Raw genomic sequence first — 11,281 nt, forward strand, 5'->3', positions numbered from 1 at the left:
ATTATAAATACAAAGTCTTTATATAATACAAAATTAAATTATTTTGATGAGATTTTTATAATATAAATTAAACTAATTCAATTTAAAATATTGAAATTAAATTAATTAAATTGCCGCATGGACTAAATTGTCTCCTATAGATAAATTAGTTTAAAGTATTAGATTAAAAATTAATTAGTTGAGGCTTTCACTTTTTTTATTTTGTTAGATGTACAGCTTGGCATTGTGGTGTACGAGACTACTGTCGTAATAAAATAATGTGTTTCTTTTGAATAATTTAATCTAAATAATATTTTATTTTATCCCTAAAGCATATTGTTAATGGTTGGATTATAATAATATGTAAAGTTTGAAATTTTTTAATTACATCTTATTACTAAATCATATTGTTTATAAATACCACGTCATGCAGTACAAAGTTTTTAATGGAAAAAAAATTATTAAAATTATATTTCTAGTTACCAGGATTCTTTGAGATTATTCATCACAATTTTACAATTAAATATTCAAATACAAATTTAATTAATGAAATTTGAGGGTATAAAGTCCAGTTATACCTTTAAATTTCGAACTAGTTTCTTTAGGAACTAATTTGATTCCGCTCGTAAATTTTTGCACGGCATCGTCTTGTGACGTAAAAATGATTTTAGAAACAAAAACATCAAATAGTCATGAGAATTGATAGGGACAAAGAGGTAGCCATAGTGATACAGTTGGTTATCAAGAACCATAACGCTACACGGTTCTCAAATAGTACGCATTACCTGTCCTACTTTCAGCTATTGTACTAATCCTAGCTAGAACATAAGCGAATATGGATCTTCATAGTCTCTTTTAAAATTCTCGTTATGTTATGCATAATTTTAATTATAATATTGAACTCTCGAACAACTACTAGCCCTCTACCAAACTTGGTATTTAAAAGGATATTAAAAAGAACAGGCAACCAACTCTTTGTTTAAAAAAAATAGAAGAGCTTTCCTATTGATAATCTCAAACAAAAACATGAATTAAGATTAGTTGGAGTTGAAGATAAGTTGCACCAAATGAAAAGGGTTGGTTGAATTGTCATTTAGGAAGTGATGATTGTAGCAAAAGAAAATAAAAACCCCCATTTACCCATTAGGTTTGTCCAAATCTACTCCAAATGTTGTTGATCTAAAAACAAAAAAGAAAAAAGAAAAAAGATCCCTACACCTTTCACATTTTCTTGCTTTTTTTTTTTTTTCGTCTCATTTGGGAAAAATGTTTGCAAATTGAAAATAATGGACTGATAAAATTAGTTCGTTTAACCTTAACTCATAGTTGCTAGACGATTTGATTCATAAAGTTTAAAACAAGAAAACAGTTTAGTTGACTCAATTATATATTCATCCATCTTTAAAATCACTGAGCTACTTTGCACTTTTCCCTACTTCGAGTCGGTTTTCATTCCGGGTTTGGATTCATCTCCGTCTCAACTCTCTTCCCTTCGCATACTCGTATGTCTCCCTCCACGTCAAGACTCTTCCTAGTTCATGCTACTTTAGAATACATCTACACCTAAAAAAAACTCATTATATAACAAATATTAGAAGAAGTTATGTCGAGCATCCTGTAATGTTAAATAAATGAAGTATCATGAGTGGATAGAGGTAATTATTGATGGAAGAGTTAATTTGGAGGTCATGATTCTCAACACAATTACAATTAGGTGGAGAGGAATTATTAGAATTTTTAGAGACTTTCCAACAACTCCAAAAGAAAAAAGAGAAGGAAAATAATATTTGAATAGGACAATAAGAATGGCATCTTGTTGTTGGAATTATGAAGGTCCAAATTCGATAAGACAATTATGATTTGTGACCAAATAACTTATTACAAAATTATTTTTAATTTGGAATTTTCTAATTCATTCAACTCTCCCTTAAATCCTTTCTACCAACAGGTCTACATCTTTAGGTGTTTCTAGATATTTAAGCTTTTAAAAATGGTGTTAAAACTATTTTTATAACGACCCATTTAGATTCGACATTTGATGACCTCAACATTCCTTGCGACATAATCACATTACGTTTGTAAAAATAATCGGTCAATATAATAGTACTTCAATGCGTTATCTCTCTCGTTTCAATTTTTGTATGTAGAGCGTACTTGAAAAATATTAGGTATGAATTGTTACAATCACTTGGACAATTTCGTATAAGATTAAATCCTAGACACAAGTCGTTACACTGTCACTTAGACAATTTTGCATAGGGTTAGTCGAGATGTATAAATATATATATATATATTAAAAAGAAGCATCCCATGTTCACTTACTAGTTGCAGGTTGGGAGCCATTTATCACCTTTTTCTTTTCATGACCAGAAGATAAAGATGAACTTTTAGTATGGACATTGATGGGTAGCAGCAGCCTTTCTTCCTTGCCCTACCGAAAAAAACTTCAATCAGTACACCATATCCAATCCTAAAAACTTTGGCCCATTATTGCTACCCATCATAAGAGTTTGGGGGTTAGTGCCTTATAACTGATCCAACTCCGAACCAATAATTGATACAACTCCGAACCAATCATTAATAAGTAAAAGTTTGGAATATAAACACAAATTTATGATATACAACAAGATTATCAAATTTGGAAAGATAATATGAAATTTGAAAATAGAAAAAACACGATTCTAGGGATTGCAAAGTCTAAAAAGGTTCTGGAGGTCGTCCCTGGTTACAACTTAAAACTTTTACCTTAAAGATCTAAACAAAAAAAAGAACCATAAAAATAAAATTATGCACACTCAAAAATTTCATAACTACCTAAAAAGCAATCTACTGTGAGATTATACAACCTTTTTCTTTATACCCGTGAGTTTCTAGACTGACTTTAAGTACATTTCGATTAATCTCGTAGAATAACTAGCCGTCGAACCTTAATAAAGTATTGAACAGACAAACAGAAAAAAGAAAAGAAAGCTGTTGTCCAGGATGATTTCGATGGTATCCAAGATTACATAACATAAGTTGAATGGTACAGACTATTATGCATGCTTAATTAACCTTCTATCATTTATTCGCAACATTCATGTGGAAGAACAGAACTTTTTGTTACAAAAAGAAGGAAAAAAAGAAAATCAAATTGTTCCAAAAAAAAAAAAAAAAAACTCAGAATCTATTATTTATCACATTTCTAGATTTGAGTATGACACAATAATAGAAAATCAACTTTTTTTCTATGATTTATCACAACCATTCTTTTTACTTCTTTAAAGTATTATATCACAATTTCCAAGTGTCTTATATTACAATCCCAACTACGGATATAGAATTTGAATATTAAACCTATATTAGTTGAACCATGTTGAACTATTCAAGTTAGCTATCTATACTATTTTACCCTCCACAAACTTTATACTATTATTTCTACGGTATCAATACAAACCTGATTTATCCAGAGGTAGTCATGCTTGCTCTTTGTGATTGGTTCCAGAGTAGCAGCAACATCTCAATTTGTCCTCTGCTGGACATGGTACAGGTGACTGGTTTCAATGTAGCAGCAATATTTCCGTTCTTCCTCATTTTCTTCTGAACATTGAACAAGTTTATAGGATCAAACCTCAAACCTATAACATCAAACCTCAATCATGCCAAATATGTACTCGGGTTTGATAACTTTTAATATCATTTTACCGCCTATAAACTTTAAACGGTCATTCCTACGCTAGATTTGTACAATTATAAAGCAAGTTTTTGGCATGGTACTCAGAGTTATTAAAAGAGTACATATATAGATTAGTGTATGGAGTATAGTTGGATGGGACAGAAGAGCCAGTAGGAATTAAAGTAGAATAGAGACAGCACATGTGTGAAGCAACAGATGTTGTTACCTAATGAATTAATGAAATGGGGTCACCTTGCCTTCCACGTTGCTTTGCAACCATTTTCATTCCAACTTCCAAACTTCATATTTTTATCTGTGATTTCGTATCCATATGACCCCTTGTGTTGCATATGGATTTGCCTGCCATTTGACAACACTAAAGTTCATATCCCAACTCCCAACTACTAGCATGTGCTCAGTTCTAATTTAGAACCTCCAAAATGTCACTACCACACATGCTTTTTCTTCCTTGGTAATGTGAAACTTATGTTTGCATCCCTGGCATGCCCTTACCAAGTCTAATATATATATATATACATCCTTGAGTGTGGCCAAATTGTTCACATATTGACTAATCTCACAAGACAACCAGTTGACCCTATTGTATTTGGTTGCGGATAGGATATTAAATGCTAAGTAGGGGACCTAGGATAAAAATATATATAGTTGGTAGATGCTTTAGAACTTCCAAAACTATAGTCCTTCCAAAAACTATCGAGATCAAAATAAAAGCCAAGCATAAGTTAAAGACAAATGTTAACTTAAGAATGAGAATGAAAGAATTAATAATTAATGGTAACTATTTAATGCTGAACTTAAAGAGTAGAAAGAGAAAAAGTAGGCAGAGAAACGAGGAATAAGAAGAACAAACAGTACGAAAACTGAGTGAAATGATTCTATTGTCGGTAGTTATTTTATGTCTACGAAAGAGAGAGGGGAAAAAGCAGAGGAATATGCAGTTTCGACAGAAAAATGTACAGCAAAATGGGAGTAGGTCTAGGGATGGTAGAATGCACATAATAAAAATGGCAGAGATTATTTGGGGCTGTATATGAAAAACTATAATATATTATAATGAGAACAAAAGAGAGGTTGGTCATGGGCAGAAACCTGTCAAATTAAGCAGCGCCTCTTCCACAAGTTCTTCCAGCAATTTCCCTTCTATTTCCTTCCCTAAATCATCCATTTCCTCTTGTAATTGCTGAATCCAGCTCTTCCCCACAACCTCCTTCCGAACCACCCTCTCTACCACCAGGCTGTTAATGTCCCCAATCTCAAAACCAACACATTGTGTTTCGTACGATAGCCAATCCTTCAATCTGTCCCACACACTGTCCACCAAAGCTTGTGAGGGAGCATCAGCATTTACCCAGTTGTAAGACATTGCCATTGTGCTCCTATCTGACCGAAATCCTGCGATATCGACCAGGATGGCATTGACGCTGTCAAATATGAGTTTCCAGTTTGAACTGGATTGCCTTTGTTTCGCCTCCTGTTCTGGCTCTTTAGCACTTAGGTTGGCAAACTTGTCTCTTAGTGAAGGATCCAATGGATAATCGAGAGAATGCCATCTTGAGAAAAATGAGTTGCACTGCACACTGTCATCGAGGCCATTGGCTGAGAGCAGAGTTTTGACAAGGCCGAGCCACTTTTGTTCCTCGTTTTCTGTATCTTCACATGCTAATGAGGGTTTAACCAAATATGGATCTGTGTTTTCTGAATATTTATTTTCCCATGTCGTAGTCCGAAAAATGGACTCTATGGGAAGCGATTTGTCAATTATGTTGGACTTCGTAGGCACTTGAATTCCTGGAAAAATAGGCAAGTCAAGAAATAGCATACTCTAGACAGTGTATTAAAGATAGGTCAAACGACAAACTTAAGGCTACATAATATAGTGTCCTTGAATTATAGTTTTCTTTTTTCTGCAAAAGTTCCACCATCAATCAAATTACACAAATTTTGTACTACTTCTACAAAGTAAAATTGACCATATTTCAAGGACACTTTTGACACTAATTAATCATTCTGAGATCAAACTTCGAAACTAAATTCATTATAGCTCAGTCTGATACATCGATGGATAGCTAGAGAGAGTATGAGTACCTCTGATGTCTGGCTTCATATGGCCAGAAGACGAGCACATCTCGAAGTCATCCTCATCAAATAGTGGTTCAAAAACAGAGCATGGACACGGATTGTCCAGGTTCTCACTGGCATTTCCTGGCATCAAATTTCTTGCAAAAGGCAACCCAGCCTGCAAAATTTAAATTTAGTTCTTCAGCAAGTTATTCAAAAAAAGAGAGAATACTTCACAAATTACTGGAAGAAACAGCCAGCAATAATGCATTAAACTTCTATTCACCACGCATGAAGACCTAGGCTACTTAGTGCTTCAACATTACTGAGAGTAACAAAGACCAACGGCCTACCAGAGGCTGGAACAATTAGATGCCATTAATTATTGGATTTTCAATTTGAAAACTTTGAATTTCTCAACTCCATATAGAACATTAACAATCAGAAATCCAGTCACCATGTTTTTTTCCACGACAAAGCATAACAGAATACCATTTCAATCTCTGTTCTTATTACAAATATTTATTAAACATTCCTCAAGTCCCAGATCATAAGAGGGATTCTTAAGTGGCTCTGAACTCATAACCAAAGCCTATAACAAACGTTAACCAACCATTCTTAACAGTTAGAATAATGCCCTGGCACATGGTAACTAAGTAGGTAGACAACCTCAGGAAGAAAAATCAGAAAACACAAAAGAGTGGGGGAAATCTTAATGTTCATGAAAAGAACAGATGAATATGACAACCTTGCCTAAAATGATACTTCTGAGGAAGTAATTACTGAATGGAGCCAAATCGACTATAAGAAGATAGATTACCTCAAGAGAGACCACGCCCAATGTGTTGGTTAAATCCGGAGACGTCTCTGATGATCTACACAGAGCAGAGAATGAGCATTCTTCAAGTTGAGTATTGTTGACACAAGATGCATTATCACCAACCCTGCCAGGAGGTGGAGAGGCTCCAAGCGTTCCCACAACAGAAGTATCCAATTCCTCTTTACATAATGCATTTTGTTTTTCTTTGTTCAGTTTCTTATTCCTGGAGAAGAATAAACTAGAAATTTTTCCTTTAAATGATGATTTAACCTTTGTCGGACAAGTTTTCTCTGGGATAACATCTGTCGTAGCAGACTTTGGAGCTTCAAAACCTAGTCTGCCACGTGACATCAAAGGAGATACTGGTGCAGACTTTGACCTCTGGAGACTTCTAGGAGAGTTTTCAATCTCTTCCTTACTGAAGTCAGTACTTAAGCAGGATGCGAACTCCCTCCACTTTTCTTCCTCATTGGTTATCTGATCAATAGATTCGATGGACTTTTTTGGATCTGACAAACAGAGCATCTCACCCAATGTACTAGAGCTTCTCCTTACATGCCTCGGTTCGTGAGAATTGGCATTTGATGTGATCGTTGACCATCTTTCAGAGAGACGCTTCTTGGCTTCACGGCAAACCAATGACTCTGGAGAACATGAAACACGGCTGAAGGAAGAAATAGAATAAGGGCTATCAAATTTGTTAACATAATCCCAAGAATGCCTGGAAGACGGTGACATTAATTCTAAGTCACTGAGATCCCTCCCTGTATATTCATTCTCTGACTTGTAAAATGAACTCTCATCACCAGTATAACCATTAGAAAAGACAGAAGAAATAAAAGTTTCATCCCTTTGATGTCCCATTTGACCTTCACTCAACTGTTCAGAAATCTCCGTTGCAGCTTCCCCTAATTCTGGCACCTCGACACCCTCAGCTTCCTCATCCAAATTTCCAGAGGTTTTATCAGGTGATGAACTAGCTTGTTGAGTTCCCACAGTTTTAACACCATGATTCTTACCAATGTTAGGCTTCAATACCACTATTCGTGTGGGTTGAACATATTCATCAACTCTCTGGTTTGAAAAAGTAGGCACATTACTGGACTTGTCACGAGCAATGGAATGGTAGACCTGAGTCGGTTTTCTCATCTGATTCTCACATCTTTTCCCCGTCCCAAATTTTTTTTCAGTGCTAACTAAATTTGAGGGCCTAAGGATAGTGATGCACGTCTTCTCAGGAGATGTAGGAAGTGAACAAAGTTGAAAACTATGCTGAGAAAACAAGGAATTTGGTTCTTGCAATAATTTGACAAACGATTCCTTATTGGAGCTGAGAACTTCTAAGGCATCTTGGAATTCTTTAGATTGCCTAAATTTCTCATCTGTAGCCATACGTTTTGCTTCAGTGAATTTTTTACGAACAAGGGTAATTTTTTTTTCATCAATATTTTTGTCAAACTTTCCATAATGCAACTTTTTTCTATCATAATTTGTTTTCAAACTTTGCTGCCATATTTCATAAACGTCTACGGAGCTTTGATGAATTTCACATAGGGCGCCCTTCTCCAAACAGTCATCAACTTGTTCTATACGTTCTAGTGGCAACCTAGATTCTTTAACTATACATGTGGAACCTCTTGAAGGTGTTTTATAAGCAGCTGAACCAGGCTGCTCTGGCAAAGTATCTAGCCCCATCAACTTTGCAACAACATTTGGGGGAGAAATCTTAGATTCAGCCTCTTTTGACATTTCCTGGTCTATGAGCATCTTCATGGGCGTTTGATTTGCCTTCCCAATTGAGTGACCCTGCAATGCAGTAATAAAACAAACTTTTTACACAACTAAAAAAGGAAAACAAAAATCCAAACATCGTGTAGAAAATGGACATGCAGTGCAACAATTTTTCATGCTTTATACAATACACATCACTGTTAACAAAGCCTGAAAACAATTTACCAGTCCACCCTCTATGTGACTGTCAAGTGAAGAACTCGACATAATTGCTGCATCTGAGTGACTTCTTGGGAGTACAGAACCTGCAAAGAAGCATGTAAATATCAACAATTATCGCTTTACTAATAAACACAACAACTGACAGAAAAGAACACTGGTTACTCCAAGGGCATCAGAAGGAGAAGCTTTAAACTAAACATTACAAAAAATACACGAATTTTTTTTTTTTTTTTTGACCATATCCTATGCTAAATTTGTTGTTTTTTTTTTTTTGTTTTGTTTTTTTACTTTTTTTATGCGGGCACGATACTCCTGCAATGTGTAATGCATAAATAAACACAACCCAGAGCAAACTAATTTTTTTGATTGGCCAATTTGATACGATTAGTTAAGGATTAGCGAAGGAGAAGAGTATCATAAACAGTACATCCTCCATATGGCACCAATTAAGCTTTAAAGTTTGAAACTTGGCAAAACCAAATGAGGCAACAAATTCACAAGCAAACACCATTTGAGAAGGCAGTCAAGTTTGACATTCACTCGTGTGCACAGAAAACCAGGATTTAAGGGAAAAACACCAATAGAACTAAGAACAAGATTTGGACTAAGAATGATTCGCATTAGCGCCTCGCACTAGTAGCACACAGTCAAACCTTCAAAGAAGAAATTATAAAAATTTCGAAAATGATAACGGGGAATATGATCAGAGACAAAAGTCCTAGAGAAAAAACATAAGAAAAAGGGAAGTCACCGTCGCGATGCGGCTTATCCGTCAGAAGCTTGTTCCTACTAACGCCTGCACTCAAGTCAAACAGGTTTACCATTCTTCCCAAGCATCCAGGGAAAGGTTTTTCCATTTTATTACGGGCTGTTCTTCTTTGAACTTCCTTCATTAAAACACTGAAAATAAAAGAACATTAACTACTTTCTTCAAGAAGAACAGAGCGTATGTTCCCGAATTTCACAATAAAGAAAAAGCAAACGGGAAAAAGTTCAGGGGGTAGTTTCGCACCTTAAAGTTTCTAGTTGCAGGCTTCAACCTTGAGAATGAGAGAGAGAGAGAGAGAGAGGGGGGGGGGGAATTTGAAAGGTAAGATCCCAAGTTTCAAGAAGGAAGAAGCCAATGACCATAGATATGAACACACAGAGAGAAGAAGCGAGAAAGGGCGGGAGAGAGAAGGAGAATATTCAAAGAGAGAAAGAAGCCATTCATCCAATCGACACAGAAAGAAGGAATAAGCAATGCAGACGGAAAGTTCTGCATGATCATACGAAGCATCACATCAGTTCTTACGTCACAGCACGATAAACCCCAAAAAAAGAAAAAAAAAATCGAAGTACATACTTAATTAAACGTTGCTGAGTTCTGTGGGGGAGCTCACTGATCGAGGTCTCAAAGAGCCAAAAATTCAACTGGATGTTTAAAATCGGATTATAAAAAGCTCTGGAATCAAGAATTTCCCCTAAAAGAAACAGTAAAACAGCAGAATGAGAACCATTAGCAGAAGAAAGACCCAAAACCCTGCAATCAGTAACCGCTAATCCCAAGATTAAACACCAAAGCTGACTTGCAATGAGCAGTAAGTTGATTCGGAACCACAATTTACTCCGGAAACTAAAAAGGAACAAGTATAAAGATAGAAATGGATAATCTAGTTTCAAAATTTAGCAAGGAAAGGAAAAAAAAAATGGAAAAGCTGCAATTACATGAGACAGAAAGAGAATGAGATTCGAAAACAGCAGAGAAGCAGAAGAAATTCGGAAAACGAGAGATCAAAAGAGGAACAGAAAAATGCAGAAGAACTACACAGTAGCGGCGGGATAAAGAACCAACCAACATTCTGACACTTACAGAAGCATTCCACAGAGAGTGCGACTGAAAGGTTAAAAGGCAGTCAGGTCAGAGCCGGGAGAGTGGCCGGAAACATCGCCGGTAAAGTGGCACGGAGATTCGGCCAGAACCCGGGATAGTGAAAAAGAAGGGAATTACGTACGGGTAGAAGAATTTTTTTTGCTCCCTTTCTTCACCGACTTGAAATATTTTTATAGAATGTGATGTATTTAAAGGTCCTTTTTTTTATAATTTCTTCGGCAATAAAAACTACCCGAAGAATTAGACTCCCGTAATGGGCCCATTACGGAGTCTAATTCTTCTGGCCCATTGAAAGGATTCACCTTCAAGGGTTCTCTTCATTCCATGTTTGGACCCTTATGGGCCCATAACTTCCAAATATTGTAGTTGGGCCTTAAAAATGGCGAGGGGGAGTGGATAATTATCTATTTTATTTATGCATACAAATATTTTATTTATTTACAAATTTATTAATCTTATTTAATTCAAGAATTTTATCTAAATTTTTAATCCTTTGTTAGTTCAAATCTGCATAAATTTATTTCTAATTATCCACAAGTATTTTAATTTTTATCGAGCAACAACAAATATATCAAACATAAAAAGAATAGACGCACTCGAACAACATTAAAGACATCAAATGTTAATTTAGTGTAACAACCTGACTTCTAAAACATGATTAGTTGAACTATAAAAGTTTTTAAAAATTTAATAAAGCAAAAAATAAGTTAAAAGCTTCCAAATTACAAAACATGAAGCTAATAATGAAAGGAAAAGTTTGTAGAGGTGGTTGTCATGAACTGTTTTCAAAAATTTGGCCAAAAAGATGGCTCTTTTAAATTAAAAAAGGGTTCAAATTTAATTAATTGAAATTAAAGTGTGATAATTGGGGCTTCCATGTGCAAACCAATGCCAACAAAAGCTAATGATCATGCATTATTTC

The 11,281-nt window shown here is 35.2% G+C and overlaps 1 protein-coding gene across 7 annotated transcripts; it reads right to left on the reverse strand.

The window, feature by feature from the left end:
• Positions 1–1,248: 1,248 nt before the first annotated feature.
• LOC111498089 lies at positions 1,249–10,523 on the reverse strand. 7 transcript variants are annotated; one of them, XR_002720720.1, is made up of 11 exons: positions 10,339–10,523; positions 9,832–9,949; positions 9,499–9,744; positions 9,238–9,386; positions 8,490–8,569; positions 6,534–8,339; positions 5,741–5,891; positions 4,745–5,443; positions 3,416–3,558; positions 2,330–2,410; positions 1,249–1,542 (listed from the first exon to the last, which is right to left on the reverse strand). XR_002720720.1 is itself a non-coding variant. In XM_023149161.1 (9 exons), exons 4-9 carry the CDS (start codon positions 9,377–9,379, stop codon positions 3,479–3,481), a joined length of 2,958 nt encoding a protein of 985 aa, XP_023004929.1. In that variant the 5' UTR covers positions 9,380–9,386; positions 9,499–9,744; positions 9,832–9,949; positions 10,339–10,523; the 3' UTR covers positions 3,022–3,478. The 7 variants fall into 7 exon arrangements, 2 of the variants coding, with proteins under 2 accessions (XP_023004929.1, XP_023004930.1); XR_002720719.1 differs by having other exon boundaries at positions 2,302–2,410; XR_002720718.1 differs by lacking the exon at positions 1,249–1,542 and having other exon boundaries at positions 2,120–2,410.
• Positions 10,524–11,281: the final 758 nt, after the last annotated feature.

This window comes from Cucurbita maxima, unplaced genomic scaffold, assembly GCF_002738345.1.
Source record: "Cucurbita maxima cultivar Rimu unplaced genomic scaffold, Cmax_1.0 Cma_Scf00024, whole genome shotgun sequence".
NCBI classification, from domain to species: Eukaryota; Viridiplantae; Streptophyta; class Magnoliopsida; order Cucurbitales; family Cucurbitaceae; genus Cucurbita; species Cucurbita maxima.

Coding starts and splice junctions, on each gene's coding strand:
- LOC111498089 (XM_023149161.1), bottom strand. CDS start 9,379: ATGAAGGAAGTTCAAAGAAGAACAGCCCGTAATAAAATGGAAAAACCT. Junction 8,570..9,237: donor GGATAAGCCGCATCGCGACG/GTGACTTCCCTT, acceptor GCTTCTTTGCAG/GTTCTGTACTCCCAAGAAGT. Junction 3,559..4,744: donor GGCGCTGCTTAATTTGACAG/GTTTCTGCCCAT, acceptor TTCAATGTTCAG/AAGAAAATGAGGAAGAACGG.